The 23,936-nt window shown below is 45.8% G+C and overlaps 1 protein-coding gene across 2 annotated transcripts in view; it reads left to right on the forward strand.

The window, feature by feature from the left end:
• The window catches only part of STAMBPL1 (STAM binding protein like 1), a 48,939-nt gene that overhangs the window by 21,908 nt on the left and 3,095 nt on the right, over nucleotides 1-23,936 (forward strand). For both annotated transcript variants that reach the window (XM_043598023.1, XM_043598024.1), the window contains exons 2-8: nucleotides 2,622-2,704; nucleotides 7,038-7,255; nucleotides 10,235-10,310; nucleotides 12,084-12,179; nucleotides 14,616-14,973; nucleotides 17,056-17,180; nucleotides 19,405-19,542. In XM_043598023.1, the coding sequence (XP_043453958.1) occupies nucleotides 2,675-2,704; nucleotides 7,038-7,255; nucleotides 10,235-10,310; nucleotides 12,084-12,179; nucleotides 14,616-14,973; nucleotides 17,056-17,180; nucleotides 19,405-19,542 (1,041 nt within the window). In that variant the 5' untranslated portion in view covers nucleotides 2,622-2,674. The remainder of the gene's footprint in view (nucleotides 1-2,621; nucleotides 2,705-7,037; nucleotides 7,256-10,234; nucleotides 10,311-12,083; nucleotides 12,180-14,615; nucleotides 14,974-17,055; nucleotides 17,181-19,404; nucleotides 19,543-23,936) is intronic.

Genomic DNA, 23,936 nt, shown 5'->3' on the forward strand with positions numbered 1-23,936 from the left:
ACTGAGCCACCCAGGCGCCCCCCCCCCATTTTTTTTTAATGTTGATTCATTTTTTGAGAGAGAGAGAGACAAAGCATGAACCAGAGAGGGGAAGAGAGAGAGAGAGACAGGATCTGAAGCAGGCTCCAGGTTCTGAGCTGAGCACAGAGACTGATGCAGGGCTTGAACCCAACAACCGTGAGATCATGACCAGACGCTTAACGGGCTGAGCCACCCATGCGCCCCCTAGGAATCTGCATTTTAAACCAGCCTCAGGTTTACATAACTTTTAGATACAGTAAAGTTTAAGAACTGCTGTTCTAATGTTTTTAACTATCAGAATTATTTGTTCTCCCTTTAAGGATCTGAGTAACCCCTAAAAAATAATTCTAGGCTTTACAAGACCCTAGTCAATGACTAACTCATAATATTTCCTTGTCCCTTCCCCCCTTCCCCCCAACCAGTCCCAAATACCCCATAAGCCTTTTTGTTCTGTTTCTTTAACTCTTTTAATCCTTCCTTCCTTCCTTCCCTCCTTTTCTTTCTTTCTTTCTTTCTTTCTTTCTTTCTTTCTTTCTTTCTTTCTTTCTTTCTTTCTTTCTTTCTTTCTTTCTTTCTTTCTTTCTCTTTCTTTCTTTCTCTTTCTTTCTTTCTTTTTCTTTCTTTCTTTCTTTCTTTCTTTCTTTCTTTCTTTCTCTTTCTTTCTTTCTTTCTTTCTTTCTTTCTTTCTTTCTTTCCTGGTTTATTTCTTCTCACTGAGGACTGGTGATTCCCCAAATGGGACTGCCTACATTCAGTGGCACCAGAATTAACTAGGGTTTTAAATGACACTGAGGCTGTGGCAGTCTCCCGGTCAGTTCTGCAGCCTGCAAGCTTAGATCCCAGTGTTACCCCAGGCATCACTGGAGAGGATGAAAGGGAAACATTAGAACCTGCCAACCTGACTTTCCTTGAAGGATTTCTCAGGCATGGATCGGGCCAGAAAAAAGGCGCAGGAGGGTTGAATGATCTACGTCTGAGATTTCTAGAACCACAGAATGCTCTAATCTGAATGAAGATAGGTTAAGCCCCTCATAGCATAAATGAGGAACTGCAGAAAAGCTCCATGTCCAACATCACATAAACGATGAGTGGAGTAAAAGTTCAAAGTGAATTCAGAAGTGGGAAGTGGTGACGCATTGCCTGACCCAAAGTAGCACAAGAAGGAAGGAGGCTAATGTTCACTGAGTGACTGTTTGAACTTGAGCACATTCACGTAACATCGCTGAGCCTCCGTTTCCACGACTGCAAAATAAAGATTCTAATAATAGCTAACACTTCTATAATATCGACTGTGTGCTAGGAACTCTCCCGAGCACTTCCTGTGCTAACGCATGGAATCCTTGCCCCCACTATGTGACATAGGTCAGTTCATCCCCCCCCCCCCACTGTCGGTTTGCACAAAAAGGCTGTAAAACTCATGTGCAGGCACGTAGCTGGCGTATTCGTTTTCTGTTCCTGCTTTACACATCACCACAAGCTTCGTGGCTTGAGACAACGTACATTTATTGCCTCAGAGTTTTGTGGGTCTGGAGCCTGGGCACAGCAGAACTGGGTCCTGTGTTCAGGGTATCACATAGCAGGAACGGCATTGCTGACCAGTAAGAATCTCATGAGGCTCCAGGTGCTCTTCCAGACTCACGTGACTACTGGCAGAATCCATGTCCCTGGGGCTGTGGTACTTAGGGCGACTGAGTCTTCAAGATCAGCAGGGGAAGATCTCACTCTTTGAAAGGTTTCGCCTGATTAGGTCAGGCCCACCCTGGATAAACGTTCTTTGGGTTAATTCAATGCCGACTGGTTAGAGCTCTTAATATATCTGGAAAACCACCTCATCCTCGCCATGTGACATAACATAAACATGGGAGTAGTATTCCATCACCTTTGCTATGTACCGTTGATTAGAAGTCAGTTACAGGTCTATCCACACTCAAGGGTACACAAACCCATGGATACCCAACCGCAGGGGCCACAGGGCTGTCACAGTTCCCCTTCCAGAGCTAGTAAAGCTGAGCTTAGGCCCAGACTGACTCCAGGTGTAGAAGCCCACAGCTCCGGGGTCCATGCTGTTAACTCTTATGACCTTTCTCCCTTTGAAGAAAGTAAGAAAACACCCAGGGACGCCTGGGTGGCTCAGTCAGCTAAGTTCAACTCTTGATTTCGGCTCAGGTCACGATCGCACGGCTCATGAGTTCGAGCTCTGCGTTGGGCTCTGTGCCGAGACAGCGGAAACTGCTTGGGATCCTCTTTTCCTCTCTCTCTCTTTGCCCCTCCCCTGCGTGCACGTGCGTTCTCTCTCTTTCTCTCAAAAATAAATAAACGTTAAAAAGAAAAAAGAAAAGAAAACACTCAGAAGACACGCCGGGTACTCCGCAATAACTCTCTTCACATCCCCACTTTTAGAGGTCTGCTTTAAGAGAAACCATAACCACCTGCAGTCTTGTAAGTTCGGGAAGAGACTTCCAAAGTCTCTCCAAACACTCAGGTTATATAAGTCATTTCGATTTGTTTATATTCGGAGCCAGAAATAACCCTGGGGTTTGAGATTTGAGACTCGAATTCTCAAAAAATAACCGGGGCTCTGCTTTTTGTCTTTGAAACAGACGAAGTGATTGAGAAGAAACCATCAGCACCTTCCTGCTATAGACCGGACAGCATGGATCAGCCATTTACTGTGAATTCTCTGGTAGGTAATGCCCACCGGTAGCTTACATATGGTCTGAAAACCCAAAAAGAAGAACAGAAACATAGCGAATGTGAAATGAGTCACAATTACTTCAAGAAGTTTTGTACTTGTCGCTTTTCATCCATCTGTGTGGTCCTCGCCTTTGAGGAAGTGACTAATAAAGCCATCTTTGCTGGAACTAAAAATAATGCCTTGGTCCACAAAAGTGTGAAATTTTAATTTCTCTGGTTAGACTCCAAGAGCGTGGTCCTTCAGCAGAACACCGGGGAAGAAGAACTACAGAGTTGACTTTGTAGGAGGGACCTCAGCTTCTTCCCAGATAAAAATGGGAAGCTGACCTTGTGTGGTAGGGACCCAGGGAAACATTCCGTGTGTAACACATAGACACTGCTTTGGAATCCTGCGTAAATGGCTGCGTACTTGGAACTTCCTCCTTCTCACGTTTCCCCTCACAGCCCAACACCATAGGAGGCACCTTCTCCAGGTGCGTCTTGGAAAGAACAAGATGGCGGAGAGGAAGTAACAGGGGCCCTGGGATCACAGAGGCATAGTCTGTGTCCCAGATCGTTCTCTGGGTGAGAATGTAGGCACATTATATAATCTCCATGGCCCCGTTTTTGTACTTTGTGCCTTTCGACAATTGGGAACAATATTTTTAACGTTCCCAGCCTGTCATGAGGGCTTGATAAAGGGGAGCCGTTAGGACCGTCCCCCCTCTCCTGACGAGCCTCCCACCCCGCTCACCGCAGCCCCGCGGCCCCGTGGACAGCACTAACAGCCACAGTGGGCTGAGCGCCTGACATCTGCAAAGCTTTAGCCCCAGAACACAGAGAAAGGCAGGGCCTGGTTCTTGCTCCGAAACAGGTTGGGACCCAAGTCCTCTGCCAAGATCGCCCTCACAGGTGCTCAGCTGCTCGGACGGGGTGAGGAGCAGAGAACTGTAGGAACTTCTTCACTTTCTGACCCCGGGTGGTCCGGGCACCGTGGGGGAATCGAGACGGCCCCCCTCATCCTTTTCGAGGGTCTTGCGTGTTTTCCAGAACATTATGTAGAAATGATTAAAATGTTAGTGGACGTCTCAATGTAAAAATGAACAGTGAGGCGTTTTTCAGCTGGGGATTTTGCGTTTTCATCCAAGAACCCCACACGCAAACCCAACGTTACAGATTGACGAAGGTGCCGGGCTCTTCCCGGTTTACTTCCGAAATCAGTTTTGCATTTGGGAAGAACAGGACCATTCAGTAGAGGAAAAGTAAATCGTATTTTTACTTGCAGGCGAAAAGATAGTCGAGGTATAATCACATTGCAGCTTTTTCTCTCTTTCTCCTTTCTTTGGTACATTTATTGATTATCGTCTGTGCCGCAAGGAACACGCTCCATCCTAGGCAACGAGGCTGGATGGACAATGATTCTTGCCCCTCCAGGAGTTCCCGAGGAACTGAAAACACTATCCACAAATAATTATAATTCAGTGTGGACTCTATAGTAATAAAAAGTGGACAAATTACTTTTGCACGTCCAAGAGGCTGGAAACCCCCTTTGGAAAGCGTGCTAATTTCCACAGAGTTTTCTTTCTCCCCATCATGTTCTGACATCACCGAAGCCTTTATCTGTGGTCGAATGGTGACATTTTCCTTCCGTGCTGCTGAGCACCGCACTGAGCGTGGAGGCTGTGCTGCTGGACTTCTCACCTAGTGACAACATGGCACCCAGTCAGGCACCTGAGGCTCAGGCTCCACAGGCTTCCATTCCTGCCTCTGAGGAGCGGAAGCCTCTGACAGCTTCTCTGTAATTAGAAAGTCTTTTTTTTTTAATGTTTGTTTATTTTTTGAGAGAGAGACAGAGCATGCGCGAGGGAGGGGCAGAGAGAGAGGGAGACACAGAATCCCAAGCAGGCTCCAGGCTCCGAGCTGTCAGCACAGAGCCCAACACGGGGCTCGAACCCACGGACCGTGAGATCATGACCCAAGCCGAAGTCGGACGCTTAACCAACTGAGCCACCCAGACGCCCCTGAAATTAGAAAGTCTTTTCAAAAATGAGAATGGCACAGCAGGGTTTGGCTAGAAGGAAGTGTGCCTTAATTTGAGGTGAAGTCTCTTAGGAGGGGCTGAGTTCACTCACCCCTGTCTGATCTCAGAATCCTGGGCCACGTGAGAGTAGATTAAGGTGCCACGGTCACAAATCCGGTGTCCCAGATTTTCTTCATAACTTGGACCCAAAGACAGGCTGTGGGAGGCTGATAAGTCTTATTTCTTCTGTTCTTTTTTTTTTTTTTTTTAATGCCTATTTATTTATCTTGAGGGAGGTGGGGCAGAGAGAGAGAGAGAGAAGGAGGGAGAGAGACAATCCCAAGCAGGCTCTGCACTATCGGCCCAAAGTCCGATGCACAGCTCGAGCTCACGAACTGTGAGGTCATGACCTGAGCTGAAATCAAGAGTCGGACACTAAGCCGAATGAGCCACCCAGGCGCCCCTATCCCTTCTGTTCTAAATTGACCTGGGCACCCAGTCCCGGGAGCGATAGCTGGAGACCTTCAGGGCAGAGCATCCCAGGCCCTGAGAGTTTTCTCAGGGAGAAGGAAACAGAGAGAACATGTTTGTGCTTCTCTGGCTGGTTATAGAGCATACTTTCTGGAAGAATGATTCCAGGTCCCTTCAAAACTGCCACCAAAACAGACCTCAGGCCATTGCAAGACCTGCAAACGTCCGATTCATTGCACCCTGTCCTTGAACCTTGGCTCCGTCACTCACAGCCAGACGGAAACCGTGTCTAGCTCGATTACTTGTTTAGCTGTCCACGTACCTTTTCATCACGTGCTCTGCCCAGACTGTAGTCCATCGACCCTCGACTGACGGAGGCAGACTTGGAGACCTAATTCTGCTCTGGGCTAATTCCATTCTTGTGGCATCGAAGGGTGGTAAGCATGGTGAAGTGGTCTAATCCACTGCTTCCTCGGTTGTGGCATGCGCGAGGACCTCTGGGGACATCAGTTCAAACACGGGCTCTTCAAGCCTGACTCCAGTCTCTAGATGTGGGTGGAGGCCTAGTAAGAATTTGTACCAGGGGCTCCTGGGTGGCTCAGTCAGCTCAGCATCTGACTCCTGCTCAGGTCGTGATCTCACAGTTCGTGGGTTTGAGCCCCGCGTCGGGCTCTGTGCTGACGGCTCGGAACCTGGAGCCTGCTTCGGATTCTGTGTCTCCCTCTCTCTGCCCCTTCCTCACTCACGCTCTGTCTCTCCCTCTCTCTCAAAAATAAATAAAAACATTAAAAAAAAAAAAACCTCTCTTCAACTGTGTCCTTCAAGGACAGCAGTACAATATTTTCTTTCCAAAGTAACTAATACAAAAATCTGCAAAGGCCATAAATTCATTTATAGGCTATGATTTTCATACAGGCATGTCATTAGATTCTTTCCATTCTTTCTTTCAGTTCTTTCCAGAGCTTTTTTTTTTTTTAATTTTTTTTTCAATGTTTATTTATTTTTGGGACAGAGAGAGACAGAGCATGAACGGGGGAGGGGCAGAGAGAGAGGGAGACACAGAATCGGAAACAGGCTCCAGGCTCTGAGCCATCAGCCCAGAGCCCGACGCGGGGCTCGAACTCACGGACCGCGAGATCGTGACCTGGCTGAAGTTGGATGCTTAAACCGACTGCGCCACCCAGGCGCCCCTCCAGAGCTATTTTTTTGTGGTTTCCTTTTACTGTCCCACCGGATGCATTATCATGACCACTCTTTCCTAAAATGATGTTTAAAGACCTGCAAACAAATTTTATTGCATAAGGCACTATTCATGCCACAGAGGTTGGGAACTGCATATAAGTAGCATTGGAACAAGGCTTACAATCATTGCATTTTTAAGTGTTACATACACTTGCCACACAAAGGCTTCGCTTTTGTTGTATCGTTAACTCTTTTTTTAAAAAAAATTTTTTTAATGTTTATTTATTTTTGAGAAGAGAGAGACAGAGCATGAGGGGGGGAGGAGAGAGAAAGAGGGAGACCCAGAATCCGAAGCGGGCTCCAGGCTCTGAGCTGTCAGCCCAGAGCCCGACTTGGGGCTCGAACTCACGAACCGTGAGCTCATGACCTGAGCCGAAGTCGGACGCTTAACCGACTGAGCCACCCAGGCGCCCCGTCGTATCGTTAACTCTCACGGAACTCTTTATCGTTAACTTACGGAACTCTTTATACGTTAACTCTTATCGTTAACTCTTACGTTAACTCTTCCTCCTTGGGTACTGGTGTCAGGTACTTAGTACAGAAGATACATGCAGAGTCGCAGTCCTATTCATTTCTTACCATAACCAGAGATTCAAATTTTGCTTTGCAGAGAAAGCTAGCTGCCATGCCTGACCACACGGATGTTTCCCTCAGCCCGGAAGAGCGAGTCCGTGCCCTGAGCAAGCTTGGTTGTAATATCACCATCACGGAGGACATCACCCCACGCCGCTACTTTAGATCCGGAGTAGAGATGGAAAGGATGGCTTCGGTGTATATGGAAGAAGGAAATTTGGAAAATGCCTTTGTCCTTTATAATAAATTTATAACGTAAGTCTTTAGTTTCGGAGGCCTTCAAAACGAAAAGAGTGGGGCAATGTTCACAAGCTGTTCTGGTGAGACGGTTTGGATGCCGGGAATATTTTCCCACTCAGACCAGTTTTGCAGTCTCCAACAGCGTTACGTGTCCAGGCGTTTTAAGTCAGAAAGGAGTGTATTCAAAGGCGTCCCCACACCATTTCTGAGGCTCGGGATGGAGTGAGGTTCGGGGACAGGAGATACCTTCTCTACAGGCCAGTGCAGTGACCTGCGTATCTTTCTCTTTGACACTTCTCACAAAGGAAATGTCTTGTTTTATGCCATTCTCCCCCACAGCAATGTAAGTGTTCTGTGCGAGTGGGAGCCAGATTGTAGCTCTGTCTACGGTGCCTAGAACATGCCATTAACAGGTGTTTTTTTTTTTTTAATTTTTTAACGCTTATTTATTCTTGAGAGACAGAGAGAAAGCATGAGCAGGGGAGAAGCAGACAGAGAAGGAGACACAGAGTCCCAAGCAGGCTCCAGGCTCCGAGCCGGCAGCACAGAGCCCGACGCGGGGCTCAAACCCACGAACCGTGAGATCGTGACCTGAGCCGAAGTCGGACGCTTAATCCACTGAGCCACCCAGGCGCCCTGCCGTTAACAGTTTTAAAGTTTGATTTGATGGGTTGCGACCGGGGGATAAGTTGGTAGTTATATGAAGGATCTGATTCAGGGATAGAAAGGAACAGTCCGTTTCACATTGTAGTTTGTTTTGTTTTGTTTTGTTTTTTTAAGCAATGGAGAGAGCTTCAGCAAATATGGAGCCTACCTGGCTCAGAGCGGAGCTCTTCTTTTTTTTTTTTTTAAGTGTATTTATTTATTTTGAGAGAGGGAGCACGTGCACGAACAGGGGAGGAGCAGAGAGAGGGAGAGAGAGAATCCCAAATCCCAACCAGACTCCTCACTGCTAGTGCGAAGCCCAATGTGGGGCTCAGTTCATGGATCTCGACATCATGACCAGAGCCACAATCAAGTCAGAGGCTTAACCGACTGAGCCACCCAGGCGCCTCTAGCGTGAATATTTTTTTACAAAAGCAATTTATTTAGCTGTGTAATAACGTTCTGGGTAAAAGAGCTTCCAGAACGTTGAGTGGAAGTGGCCGCCTCTGAACAGCCGTGTAGAAAACAGCATCCTTCCCGTTAGACACTTTTTAGTAATGTGTCCCGGCTTAAGAATTAACAGAAGTGAGGTCTGGAGTTTCCTCCCTCATTTGCCCGTTTACTGGTGGGAGGATCTGTTACCAGTAACTGTTCAATCTAAGCTGAAACTCGTACTTTTATTTTAACTGAAACTCACATGTTGGTTGATTTCACTAGTTCCGTTGGGGACTTAACCCGAGGACCTCTGAGAAGTTGGTGGTTCACAACGCTCAGCCTACTGGGGAAGACCATTAGTTTCTAGAGAGCCAACCAATAAATGTGAAATTGGAGGCCACCAGGCATCATGGATAGTGCACGTGTTCCGAAAGTCTTAATTTCTGAACTCTAAGTTACCGATCGGCAATAGTTCTTGTTTTGCCTTCTCCTTGCGTGTTTGTACACATTTCTGTGGAAACGTTAAGTGTGGTAAAACCAAAAAGCCACTATACTGAGTCATCAGAGTGTGTGAATTCCCTTCTGTCATTAACCACATGACAACCTGTAATTCACTTGTCCTGTGCGGGCCTCAGTTCCTTATCTACAAATGGAAGACTTACGGGCAGAAATCTCTAAGCTCTCTTCAACTCTAAACGGTTGTGACTTTATTCTATTTATAAAGCTTTAGGCAACTAACACTTTACATAGCCTCTTTAAGCCGTAATTTTCTTGTTCAAAGAAATGAGAGTTATGGGCGCCCGGGTGGCTCAGTCGGTTAAGCGTCCGACTTCGGCTCAGGTCACGATCTTGCAGTCGTGGGTTGGAGCCCTGCATCTGGCTCTGTGCTGACAGCTCGGAGCCTGCAGCCTGCTTCGGATTCTGTCTCCCTGTCTGCCCCTTTCTCTGTCTCTGTCTCTCTGTCTCTCTCTCCCTGAAAAATAAACATTAAAAAAAAAAAAAAGAAATGAGAGTTATTTTACCATTCCACTGTCACCTGTAGGCAGCATGACGAAGACAAGCAGGTGTGATCTGTAAGGAGGAGAACACCAATAATGATAAGGTATCATATAGTAGCTGATCAAAAATAGTGTTTATAGCCCACCATGATCCATCAAGGAAGGACTATTTATTTAACAAATATTTATTGAGCACACATTATGAGCTGGACACTATTCTACCAGCTAGGGATACATCAGTAAGAAAAAAAAAAACACACACACACCCAAAATTCCCTGCCCTTGTGAAACAAAATGTTCATTTACCCTGAAAGTGATGCATCTGGTTTGCTCTTGGGATTTCCCTTCACGTCCACTGTCCCTTGTTCCTCAAAAAGGTGATGAAGAATGAACTCCTAGTGAGCACCTCCTAATCCACTAGGGATTCTGGCTGTTATTTCTCTTAGTTGCGACTTTTCAGCGAAGAATTTTTGGTCAGTAGACACCATGGCACTACGGATTCATCAGTGGTCCTTTGAGGCTTTTTCAGGGGTGAGAAGAGATTACGTTGATCTTTTCAGACTCTTAACGTTTTTCCACGACCCTCTGTATTGCCAGCCCCACAAGTGAGTAAGGTGGCGCTGTGGCGGGATCGAGCACCCCGCACCTTGAGAAGGACCAATGTGACGCGGTCCGTCAGGGAGCAACCTCACCCTCGTAACCTCAGTGCTCCGTCCGCTGAGCTTACCGCCCTGTAATGCCAAAATCATAGGTTCGTGTCCGCCTTCGGTGAAAAGGCCGATGGAAAGGATGTTGGGTAATAATAATGTAATAAACATGTCCATTTGGAAAAGGAGTTTCTTTCTCATACTAGAAACCACTGCCCACCTGCTGCTTCTGTTATATCATGCTAAGGATGTGCTTTCTCTTTTTCTAGCTTGTTTGTGGAAAAGCTTCCCAGCCATCGAGATTACCAGCAGTGTGCGGTACCTGAAAAACAGGATATTATGAAGGTATCGTGGGGTCGATTCTCCCCTGAGGGATCAAATGCTCCCCGAGTCTCTGTTATTGATCTGCCCCTACCTCCTTTCCTCCTTCGTCGCGTCCTCTTGAGAGCTTGAGCGCAGAAAATTCCATTAGCCAAGATGTTTCGATTTCTTCTTGGACCTTTAATCGTCGTTACTGAGCCAGTGTGGGATGTCTAATTGAAACTGGGAGGCGGGGGGAGAAAAATGAGAAGATCAAGAATGTGTTCAATTTGCCTTGTGGCGTGAGGAGGAATTATTCACTGTTCTTCCCAGAGACTGCCGGAAAGCGTGTCCAATTCCCCAGATTTGTTTCAGAGTCATCTTGAACCGGTTTTGATTATCCCATATAGTCCCGACCCCCAAAACTGTTTGAAAATCAGTGCTGATTGTTAAGGCGGCCACAAAGTTCTAGCTATTTTCTTCTTGTAGGATTAGCCTAAGGGCATAATAAAGTGTTTGTGGATAGCCTGAAATATTCCCAAGGAAAAGGAGAGAGTTGTTGAAAAGTTATTTATTTACCATCAGCATTTGCAACTGACATATGAAGCTTGAAACAATTTTAGCTGGAGAATATATCCTTTCAAAGAACACGTTTTTAATGTTTCTCCTTTGCCTTAAGTAGTTTGGTTGAATTTACAGGGAGAAAGATGAAACCGTATATAAAAAGCCAATCACAGCCTGGAATTTTAAATAACTCTCAAAAGATACTTGACCATATAATAGAAGAAAGGCTCTCTTACCAGTTACATCTGGCCTGAGGTGGCCCGTAAGAACCCAGATTTTGTCAAACGACCATCTACCTTTTTAAAAATCTCTATACACACTTCTCCGAAGGGGCCTTCATTGCCACACCTTATGTAGCATTTCTCTCAGTCCTGTCGCTCTTTCGACCTCAGACGGTTCTATAGGGGACCCAAGGGCCCCGCCACCAAGCTGAGCCTTTTGCTCTAATTTAGTGTTATTCTTATTTTTGCTTATAGGAAAAAAATTCTGCAAAAGCATATACGTTTTCTTTGTGTATGCTTGTTGAATCAATGGATGGATGGATGGATGGATGGATGACAGGCAATTAAAAGAAAAGACATTTTAGTGGGACAGCCTGGCCAGAGTTAGATTCGGATTCTAGTAATAACGGGGCCACCAGCTAGCTGCATGATACTGGAGAAGACTTCTCATCTCTGTAGGCCTTTGTTCCCTCATCTCTGAAAAGGAGGGTGGTGCTTGGACTAAATCAGATTTCCCAGATTTTCCGGCCACTAAAAATCACTGAGAAGTTGTTTGAGGTCCAGACTCCCCAACCCTGCCCCGAAACACGTTGATTCGGGGAAACCGGGCTTAGGCCTGGGAATCTGTATTTGTACACGAAGCGCCCCGGTTGCCCGTTACGGTCTGTCAAGCCCAGCGGCCCCTCCCTACCACGCTGTCCAGTGTCTTAATCATGATGCCGCACCGTTGGCCTGCTGTGCGGTGTGCAGTGACAAACCCACCACGTAAACACGGGGTACCTAACTCAACAGAGCCCTTGTCTACCTAGTCGAGTCAACAGAGGCTCTTACAAAAGGGATAAGCCTTTCCATTTCCTACTGAAAAGTTGTGTTTTGGAGCCACGGCAAAGAGAAGTTTCTATTTCCGCCATCATCTTTGGTTACTTGTGTCTTGATTTCTAATACGCATACCAGCTTTTCTTTCTCAGCTGATGATCTGAAAGACTGTACTGAGAATCCCACTAATCAATATGTATATATATATTTTTAAAAGAAACTGAAGGAGATTGCATTCCCAAGGACAGATGAATTGAAAAAGGACCTTTTAAAGAAATATAACGTAGAATACCAAGAATATTTGCAAAGCAAAGTAAGTTCAATTGGTACATTTATTTCGCGACTGTTTTCTGTGCGGCTATTTTTTGAATTTCATTTTCATGTGAGTGTTTCAAATGTCATGTGCCTTTCAATTAAAAATTACACATACAGGGCTGTAAAGCCACTAACGAATTCATGTTGATATACAGGTTAAGCACTTGCACCAAAGAAGTGGTATTTTTAGTTCCTTACAACTCTAATAACATTGAGAATGACTTAGAATATGGATTTCTTATGGTGATTTAAATAGAGCTTTTTGACCAACTCTTGCCAGTGGAACCTTGAGGCAGATGACCGCTTTTTGGTGATGAACGGAGCCAGTAGGAGGTAGGGAAAACAGTGTACAGTTTCTGATTGTTCTGATCTAGATTATTCTGATCTAATTATGTAGGCCTTGGAAATGTAAATTCGATTCTTGAATATTACAGTCAATATTGCACTAAGATGAATAGCTAACCATATGAATGAAATGTAGTCATATCACCAATGGACGGTGGCTTCTGGATCATTATTACGTAAAGAGAGATCATGATAATGATGTCTAAGAGATTGAAAGGCACTGGAAGAAGAAATTGACCAGTCCGTAGGGCCTCAAGTTCAAACCTTGAATTCTTCCTGTTTTTAGCGTTGTTATAAAGGTGGTGTTGCTTTTTTTGTTTGTGCGTTTTTTGTTTGTGCTTTGGGATTGTCGCTTGTACTGACTTTCGCTTCAGTTCAATGTCATGAACTCGGCACATGGTCGCAGAATGTCTCTGCTTCCTGGGGGCATAGCCAGGTTTGAGTGCTGAGCTTCCACTAAATGACAGCGGGAATGTTGAAATCTGAAATGTTGAAACTCCTCAAGTGTGCATATTGATGATTTGACTTGAACTATGAAAGATAAGAATGATTTGGGGGACCCAGACAAAGCAACAGCAAAGGAGAGAAAAGCCCAATCCGGTCTTCCTTCATGTCAACGATGCATGTGGTTGCCCCCTCAGGATCTTCCAGGGAGGAAAGGCCCGGTCTGCCTCTGATGTGGCAATCTCTGTGGAGACCGAGGGGCAGCCTTTATGCCTAGGAGAGAGAGAGAGAGAGAGGAGGAGAGAGGAGGAGAGAGAAATGGGTTTACCCATCAGTAAACTCTCACTGTAGGCAGCCCTGGAATCATCCAGAAGTTTGTTAGAAATGGGAATCTTGGCCCCTAGCCCACAGCTGCCAAATCAGAATCAGCCCTCATAACAAAACCCTGGGTGATTCGTGTGCACCCCAAGTGCTATTGGAAGCTGTGTGCCCCACCCCACCCGTACCAAAGTTAGTTGGTTTTCTTTTTGTTTTTTTTTTTTTATACATAATTTTTTAAAAGTTATCTCTACACCAGTGTGGGGCTGGAGCTCACCACTGAGATCAAAAGTCATGTGCTCTACTGACTGAGCCAGCCAGGCAGCCGGCAAAGTTAAATTTTTTTTATGTTTATTTATTTTTGAGAGAGAGATCCAGTGAGCAGGGGAGGGGCAGAGAGAGAGGGAGACACAGAATCCGTAGCAGGCTCCAGGCTCTGAGCCATCAGCACAGAGCCCGACGTGGGGCTCGAGCCCACGAACCGTGAGATCATGACCTGAGCTGAAGTTGGACGCTTAATCAACTGAGCCACCCAAGCATCCCCAAAGTTAGTTTTTATCAAAATCATTTGAGGAACTTATTAAAGATTTGTATTCTTTGACCTAATAATGCCTGGATTTTTTTTTTTTTTTTGAGACTAGGGAACCTGGGATTCATCATCTTAACAAAATTCCCCATTCGTTCTGATAGAGATGGCTGGACCGTTTCCTAGTGACTCCCCTTTCTCCAAAAAGCCCCAGTGGGAAGAGTTCTCGAGTCAGAGGCAAAAACTTCTACGGCAGGGACTGTCCAGTAGAACTTCCTCTGATGATAGACACGTTCTGTGTGGCGCTGTTATGGGAGCCACTGGCCACGTGGTGCTGAAAAGGTGGCCGGCGTGACCGAGGAACTAAATTTCCGATTTCATTGCATATAACTTCATTTAGATTTAAGTAGTCCATGTGGCCAGTGGCTGTGATTTTGGACGGTGCGGTCTAGGGTGATGTGACCATTTCTGAGATATTTTGCTTTGGTCCGTCGGGCCACGCCGACCATCCTGACCTTGATTTCCTAATTCTTTTTAAAAGCGCGGGGTATGGAGGGAACTTGACTGCCATAGCCCGCCTCTGGTAAAACGCGGGTAGCTTTGGGACTGCCCCCTTGGCCAACGTAAGGGGCCTCGGCCGTGATGGTTGACATTTTCCTCGCTGTCGCGTGAGTGTCCCCGTGGGCGGACCGCGGCCTCTGTGTCTCTGCGTCTGCTAGAAGCCTGCAAGTGTCCAGTCCCGCTTCGAGGCAGCTGCCTTGGAAACTAACCTCTTCTTGCGGCCGCCACGTTTTTTTTCAGAACAAGTACGACGCCGAGATTCTCAAACGACTGGAGCATCAGAGCCTGATCGAGGCCGAGAGGAAGCGGGTGGCTCGGATGCGCCAGCAGCAGCTGGAGTCGGAGCAGTTCCTGTTTTTCGAAGACCAGCTCAAGAAGCAGGAACTGGCCCGCGGGCAGATGCGCAGCCCGGAGCCCCCCGCGCTGTCCGAGCAGATCGACGGCAGCGCCGCGTCCTGCCTGTGCCCGCGCCACAGCCCTTCCCTGCTGCACGTCTCCGCGGACCAGCCTGGCAAAAGCGACGCGGCCAATTCCGCCAGCCACTCGCCCCCCGTCAACAGGGCTCTGAAGCCCGCGGCCACTCTGAGCGCCGTGCAGAGTAAGTGATGGAACGCATCCCCGCGAGACACGGCTTCTCTTCCGCTGGAGCCGCGGCCCCTAACCGCTGGGAGGTGCTCCTCCTTTCTCTCTTTTTTAAATTGTTTAAAATGTTTATTTATTTTGGAGTGAGAGAGAGAGACAGAGCGTGAGCAGGGAGACACAGAGTCCCAAGCAGGCTCCAGGCTCCGAGCCGTCAGCACAGAGCCCGACGCGGGGCTCGAACCCACGAACCGTGAGATCGTGACCTGAGCTGAAGTCAGACGCTTAACCGACCGAGCCACCCAGGCGCCCCCCTCTTTTCATCATCCACTGGGGTAGGGCCCCCACACGATGCGGTATGAAGGGTGCCATCTGGCTCTTCCTGTCCGTAACCTTAAAATTCAGGAAGCATGATTTGCCCGCCCGGATAGAACAGCACGCTGTAAATCAACAGGACTGTATCTGGTCATGGTATAGAGATTTGAAATGAGAAGAATTCCAAGCATTTATTTTCCTTTCATGCATTTTAGCCAAGAAACACATGAATCTTCAAGGTAAATACTTACACTGGAGAGGGAAGAAGATGCTAAGAAAATCATTTGCTTAAAAATGTAAACATAAATGTTATGGGGCGCCTGGGTGGCTCAGTCGGTTAAGCGTCTGACTCTCGACTTCAACTCAGGTTGTGATCTTGCATTTGTGATATCAAGCCCCACATCGGACTCTGTGCTGATGGCACAGAGTCTGCTTAGGATTCTCTCTCTCTCTCTCTCTCTCTGCCCCTCCCCTGCTTGCTCTCTATGTCTCAAAATAAATAAAAATAAATTTTTAAAAACCCTGCATTTTAAAAAATGTAGGGGCACGTGGGTGGCTCAGTAGTGAAGCGTCTGACTTTGGCTCAGGTCATGATCTCGTAGTCCACAGGTTTGTGCCCCACATCAGTGCTATAGCTCAGACCCTGGAGCCTGCTTTGGATTTTGTGTCTTCCTCTCTCTCTGCCCCTCCCCTGCTTGTGCTCTGTCTCTGTCTCTCTCTCTCTCTCTCTCAAAAATAAATAAAAGCATTAAAAAATACAAATACAAATGTAAACGTACACGTTTAGCATGTCCCTGCCCGGGAGGCTCTCCGACACACAGGTCGTTACCCTCCAGATGGATTATAAGCTTCTGCCAACAGTTACTTCTGCTTGGTGCCCCTCCGTCGGCACTGGCAAGCTCCCAAAACCAAATGGGGTAGATTTTCCCCACAGACACTGTCGGATTGCAGTCTGCGTTTCCATTTATTTTAAAAGAGTTACGATAGGCAACTATTTAATAAGTTACCCTATCACTAATGAGTTCTGAAAACAGTGCTTTTACTTAACGATCACCAACTTTCATGAAGCTATCAGAAACATACGGAAGACACAGGAAAGAGTATCTGTCCTATGCCTGATGGTCCGTGAGATCCATTCGCTGCAGCCTGTGCAGGTGAAGGTGTATTTGCTTGGTACCCTCCCAAAACCTCACACATCTATGCAGACAGTTGATCTGAGGCACAAAGATGGAAAAATGCTTGCACCTTCCCACCTGTTCACAAAATAATTTATATGCAAAGTGGAATTTTACCTTCCTTCTGGTCAATGTGTACTTTTAAGAGTTTAAAAATAAAATATAGGAAGTGGAACACCTGATAATTTCACTATATATATACACATATATATATGTATATATATATACACATATATATATGTGTATATATATACACACACAGACACACACACACTTTATATATATAGTACAATTTTATATATATATATGTATAGTTTATTTTGAGAGAGACAGAGTGAGTTGGGGAGAGGCAGAGAGAGAGAGGGAGAGAGAGAATCCCTATCAGGCTCTGTACTGTCAGCGCAGAGCCCCATGCGGGGCTCGAACTCGCGAACCGTGAGCTCACGACCCGAGCCAAAATCAAGAGTCGAATGCTTAACTGACTGAGCCTCTCAGGCACCCCTCATTGTTGATATCTATATTGCCCGGTAGTTGCTTGCCAAAAATAGCTCTGATGGATGGGATGGAAGATCTGGGTTTTTTTAGCTTTTTCTGCCTTTTCTGTTTCTTAGATTTAGTGGTTGAAGGACTGCGCTGTGTAGTTTTATCCAGAGACCTCTGCCACAAATTTCTGCTGCTGGCAGAATCTAATACAGTGAGAGGAGTAGAAACGTGTGGAATACTCTGTGGAAAACTGGTATGGTCTTTGTTTCATATCTTTCTGCCCAAGATACACGTTCAGCAGTAATGGCTTTCTTGCGATAAGCAGAACAGAATAAAAGCATCCTAAGAGCTGCAAAAATTATGAAATTATCTTTACCTGGATTAATGACACACGCCTACTGTCACTATTAATGCAATGAATCCTGGGAAATGGATTGCAAAATTTCAGGGATACCGTAAAAGCTGGTTGTGAAGAATGAATGAAACCACATATTAAACCTTTGTTTAGAAAAATGATGGATTACAGGTCGTACAATTTCCGAAACCATCTAGTTTTCTAAATCAGAGTTCCATTGCAACGGTTGGTTTCACATGTATTTATGTAATTAACTCTAGCGGGTTTGATGGGTGACATCTTGCCACCCTTTTCAGACACATGTGGAATAAAATGAGGGTTTCAGACGGTAGTCTCAGGAAGCTGAAATCTTATAGCACCGGTCCCATTTACATACGGAAGATTTCATCCGAAATATGCGATGAAACGACAATGTCAAAACAAGGAGGACAGAAGAGAGAATATGCGTAAGCCTCACTTGCCTACTTGCAAGAAGGCTGAATAATGTTTCGTTGAAAGTGCCCTCCGTAGAGTCATTTGGATACCAGTTTTCAATTCTGGGTCCAGGCACATTTTCTGTCCTGCGCATTCAGCTTGGGAACTGCTGCTTAGTTGAATAACACGCTTTAGTCGACACGCGTTCTCCTACCGTATTCCGATTGTACATCTTCACTTTTCCTCCGGGAGAGACGAAGCACAGACAACAAGCACAAGAACACGGCCTGCCGCCGTCTCCCCACAGCCACCTTGTTTGCCCTTGGGGTGGGGGGCGGGGACTGTGGATGCTTCCTCTTCAAGACCATATGCTGTGCCTCGTTTGATGGGTTGATTGACTGATTCTTCATTCATTCTTCATCGGGCGACATGTGCTGAGTACCTGCGTTTGGCAGACGCTGGGCTTGGTGTTGGCATTGGTAGCCTAGAGCAGCCACAGTCTTTGCCTGTGACTCTCGCATGGTGTCTGTGAAGAATCAGACAGGTGACTAGTTATCGGTGGGGCCGGTGCTCTCCCTGGAAGTGCAGGGCATCGTGGCCGTGTGTGACTGGGAAACTGACCTTGTCTGGGAAGGTCAAGAAGGGTTTCCCTGAGAAGTGACATTTACGCCAGGCCTGAAGATAATACCTAAAGTTAGCCATGAAAGGCGGGAGGGGGGATGGAGGGAGGAGTTACGATCCAGGCCGAAGGAACAGACCCCCGTCAGAGCAGAGGGAAGGGGGTCCTTAGGGAGGGGTGGGCACCCGCTGTCAGCATGACATCTCCCGCCTGAGGATCGTACCCGCTCTTCTCAGCCTTTTTCCTTCAACTCTTACCTTTTACCTGAAGGGAGTGGTTTGTTTTTCCTTTTTCTTTTTCTGAATGCAAATCCAGAACAGTACCTTAATTACGGGCAGTCCCCGTGAGTAGCCCCAGTAGCAGAAGAAAATTAGGTCTGGAAGTGAAATTAAACATAATTAATAAAATAAAAACAAGACCATCGACCTCCACACGCCTTAGAAACGTCCCTCAGTAAAACCACAAAAGCACTTAGTCTCCCGCATCAACCTGCTGCTGTTTTGTTCTGCATTTTTTCCACGGCAAATGTAATACATCAAGGCGTTATTTATTAACTGAGCTGTCGTGGACCAGCCTGGGATGCTAAGAACTGCTATTTATTATACATCTTCCATTGTGAACATAGGTTTTGAGTTCCAGAGAGCTGATTCTCAAGTTTTTGGCAAAGAATCCGTTTTTAAGAGTGAGGCTTTCATTTTGAGTGTCGATGGGTTGGGAGGTTGCAGGTGGTGGGACGGATGCTCTCTAGTCTTTTTCTTTTTTTTTTAATATTTTTATTTATTTTTGAGAGAGACCGAGCGTGAACGGGAGAGGGGCAGAGAGAGAGGGAGACACAGAATCCAAAGCAGGCTCCAGGCTCTGAGCTGTCAGCACACAGGCCGACATGGGGCTTGAAGTCATGAGCCGTGAGATCATGACCTGAGCCAAAGTCGGACGCTTAACCGACTGAGCCAACCGGGTGGCCCGGACGCTCTCTAGTGTTACAGCAGATCATTGTATTTCCATTTCAGGTTGTGGGTTTTTGTTTTTGTTTTTGTTTTTTTCTTCCCTTTCAGATGCTTGTTATCCTTTGTGCCAATTGTTTTCTAGACGCATAATGAATTTACTATCACCCATGTGATTGTGCCAAAGCAGTCTGCGGGGCCGGACTACTGTGACGTGGAGAATGTAGAAGAATTATTCAGTGTTCAGGACCAACACGGCCTCCTCACGCTCGGATGGATCCACGTACGTGTGACCTTTTTTCAGCTGTAGTTTCTGCTCAGTTTTCTGTGGGGTGCTGCTTGCCTCCTTGAGGACACGTAGCTTCCTTCAAATAGTTTCTTATTTGTAATTTTTTTCAAGCGTAACAAATGTCCTGTAATAAATGACTTGCTTTGATGATTTTTGTATGGCCTAATGGAGACCTAGTCAGAGTTTTAATTAATCTTGACTATACTGTTATTGTTCTCTCTGCCTGTGCCATGGGTCAAAAGTAGATTATTTTAAGAAGATTCCTAAAAAATATTTCTTTCAAACAGATGTTTGTAAATGTCCGATAGGGACCATACATTCTTCTGCATCTCCCTTACAGGCCAAGGATGAATTTATCGCTGCATAAACAGCCATGGTGGGGCCGAATATATTGGGTTCGAACCTCCACCAGGCCATCATAGAATCAAGAAAGGGCTTACGAAGGAAAAGATTTGAGCGTAAATCTCGGCTCTGCTAAGAATTCTTTACAGAAATGTTGGCAAATGAAGCAATCTGGACATCAGCTTTTATCATCCATAGAACAGATGTCATAATAATTGACTTCATAATAATTGTCTGTATTAGAATGAGATAACGTCAGTGAATTTTGAAGCACATGTTTCTAGGAACTCAGATAATTGTAGCCGTTGGTTTTGGTGACAGTGCTCTACTTTTCCTCTCCATGGTTTAATCTGTCTGGGGGGACACTTTTCCATTCAGTCTTATACATTTGGACCTGGGGTAAGGACAACTCATCCCATGATAGTGGGAATGAGATATGGCGAAGATTTTCAGGGCACATGCAAGAGCCCTTAAAGAGACATTAATGACCTCTTTGTACCAATTTTTCAACATTTTTATTTATTTTTAAGAGGCAGAGAGAGAGACAGAGGGGGGGGGGGGCAGAGAGAGAGAGAGAGACGCAGAATCTGAAACAGGCTCAGAGCCCGACGCGGGGCTCGAACCCACCCACCATGAGATCATGACCTGAACTGAAGTCGGACACTTAACCGACTGAGCCACCCAGGCGCCCCAATTAATGACCATTTTTTATTTTACTTGACTTACAAGGATGCACTGAGTAGGGGCAGGACACATACTTAGATCCCTCACCACACGCACACACAAAATCACGAAGCACTTGGTGCTATGTAATTTCAGAGGGTACAGGAGACTTTAGTCCCAGCTCTGCCTGGAGGTTACTACGTTCTCTTAGTCTCCTCCTTGCTTCTAGGGACCCTCAATGACCAGGCAGGGCTAGTGAGTGCCCTGTCTCCCTCACTGGATTCGTGTGAGCCATAAGTAAGACATCAAGTGTGAGAGCCCTTTGAAAAATACAATCGCCTCCCAAATGAAAGAAATTATTTCTAATGAAGAGTTTGCAAAACTTCCCGAATATGTCTATTTGTTTGATTTAACAGTAAGTAATGTGCCTTACTGTGCGCTCAGAAATCGCTGAATTTTAAAAAAATATTTATTTATCTTTGAGAGGGGAGGAGGGGCAGAGAGAGAGGGGGACGGAGGATCCGAAGCGGGGTCCCCACTGTCAGCACAGAGCCCGATGGGGGTGGGGTGGGGGGCTCAAACTCACTAACCATGAGGCCATGACCTGAGCCAAAGTCAGACGCTTAACTGACTGAGTCTTCCAGGTGCCCCTAGAAATTGCCGAATTTTCAAGGCGCTGTTCAGTTTAATGTGATTTTCTGCGACAGGAATGCATTTTAAAGCAAAATAAATTGTAGCAAAGAAATTCTAACATAAACTGAGAAGGAATGACCGTCCGTTATATTATACGTACATGGAAGAGTCAATGTTAGTTACTCTTACAAAACATTTGCCAAATTAAAAAACCGGTTTTCCCCGTATGACCTGTGTATATAGTATAGGCAATAAGGAAGTTACATCATTTAGATTATGGATTTGGCCAAATTTTAGAAATCCAGGATTTTGCTTTTTGTTTATCTCTCCACGTCAAGTCATTGAAGTTCCACGAAAACGTGTTTAAAACCTATTCCTAAATTGTAATGGCTGGAAATGACGTTTTGTGATTTTTATTGACCTAATGGTGGCAACAGGTTCCAGAGCTAGTCAGGGGAAAGAAGGCCTGAATCAGAATCAGATAGGGCCGGGTTCAAATGTAGCCTTCCCACCTTGACTGGCTCTGTGAACTTCTGCACGTGATTTACTCTTCTTCTTAGCTCAGTCTCCTCTGAGACTGGGGGATAATAACAGCACTTTTCCCATGTTGTTGTAAGAGTCGAAGGAGATCATATGTGGGAAGTGGTTCGTTCAGTGCCTGGCACGTTGTCGAGTTGCAGTGAATGGCATCGGCAGCCATCATCATCGTCACGATCACCGTCATGGTCATTTTGATTTCCGTAGAGGGGGTAGGGTGGGAGCACCATTCATTCTCCCGTGGGAGAGCTGCTGTTATCAGAGTAGAAGTGATTCTCTTGGCAGAAATGAGGGGCTCAGGACGCTCATGGTGTGCGTTGAGTGTGCAAATAAATGGACAGGCTGCGTGATTTGTCTGACACTCTGTTTGCTTCTCTGCAGCACTAGAGTCCCTCTGAGTGACTCTTGCTTCCTCGCCAAGGCATGGACGGTTCTGCGTAGTGACAGGAGGTTTGCACTGAATCAGATTAACAGGCAGTTAGACCCCCTCTACTCAGACCCTCTCTAAAGATTTGGGTTTGTTTTTTTTTTTTCAACGTTTTTATTTTTATTTTTGGGACAGAGAGAGACAGAGCATGAACGGGCGAGGGGCAGAGAGAGAGGGAGACACAGAATCGGAAACAGGCTCCAGGCTCTGAGCCATCAGCCCAGAGCCCGACGCGGGGCTCGAACTCACAGACCGCGAGATCGTGACCTGGCTGAAGTCGGACGCTTAACCGACTGCGCCACCCAGGTGCCCCAAGATTTGGGTTTTAAAAACCAGGATAATTGCCAGTCTTCTGTTGACCTACGTCTTTATAGACTAAAACCAAGGGTAACTTTTTCCTCGCAGAACACGTATCTTCTGTAAATAGATTTCAATGGATTCTACCTTCATTCTATTAATTCTATAAAGTGAAGTGGAAATGAGTTGTAAAATTTTGCATTTCTTTAGCAGACCGTAGTTACGTGGAAAGGCCATGAAGCGATTATTATCGGCCCATGGCCTTCAGTTAACAATGACAATATTAAAAGAAACAACAAAACAGCAATAATACGGCAACAAAAACAGCTAATGATTTTGATTCCTTTCCATGCGGTAGGCACTTTTCTAAGAACTTTACATGGATTGTCCCATTTAATTTTAATGTAGCAACCCCATGAAGAAAATGATCATTGATCTTATTTTACAGCTGGAGAAGGGGGCACGGGGGGTTAAGTAATCTCAGTGTCATATAGGCAGTGAGGGTTGGGACCAGGACCCAGGCAGTCCATGCCAGGGACCTCGGTTTCCTGATTAAAATGGTCACTTTCCTTTTTCAAGGGGAATTGGGGTTGACTGTGCATCACCCATGGCCTGAGCCAGCATCAACACAGGTGCATGTATTTTCATACTCAAGTGTGAACCTCTGATTTGTCTCTCCTAAACACACGTTTGTATAGAGCCCCAAACCTGCAAGATACTTCTTTAGGTTTATAACCTCCCCTTCCTTCTTATCATATGGGTATTTACTTGTTGTGAAAGATTAGTTCCAAACCCCTTCAACAACTTGGAGAGCTCCATTCTCCCATTTGTAGGGAATGATGCATCCACGAAAAGATACACAGCAAAATGTGGGAAATTCATTGAACACTTGCTTTTGTGTCCATAGTTTTGCATAAAGTATCTGTGAGTTTCCAATCACAGCTCTGTTCCTGACCAGCTGTGTGACCACGGGCAGGTTACTTAAAGGAGACGTGGGATCCCTGTGTGTAAAATTGAGATAATAATAAAACTATCCCCTCGCTTCATTGTCATGATTTAATGAGAATCTCTCTCTCTCTCTCTCTCTCTCTTTTTGTTTTTATACATACTGTGTTAGCTAACACACACTGTAGTCTTGGCTTCAGGAGTAGATTCCCGTGATTCATCACTTACATAAAACTCCCAGTGCTCATCCCAACAAGTGCCCTCCTCAATGCCCATCACCCACTTTCCCCACCTCCCCAACCCCCACCCCCCATCAACCCTCAGTTTGTTCCATGTGAGTCTCTTATGGTTTGCCTCCCTCTCTGTTTTTATCTTATTTTTCCTTCCCTTCCCCTATGTTCATCTGTCGTGTTTCTCAAATTCCACATATGAGTGAAGTCATATGATATTTATCTTTCTGTCTTATTTCACTTAGCGTAATACATTCTAGTTCCTTCCATGTTGTTGCAAATGGCAAGACTTCATTCTTTTTCATCACCGAGTA

The sequence above is a fragment of the Prionailurus bengalensis genome, chromosome D2 (assembly GCF_016509475.1).
Source record: "Prionailurus bengalensis isolate Pbe53 chromosome D2, Fcat_Pben_1.1_paternal_pri, whole genome shotgun sequence".
Classification (NCBI taxonomy): domain Eukaryota; kingdom Metazoa; phylum Chordata; class Mammalia; order Carnivora; family Felidae; genus Prionailurus; species Prionailurus bengalensis.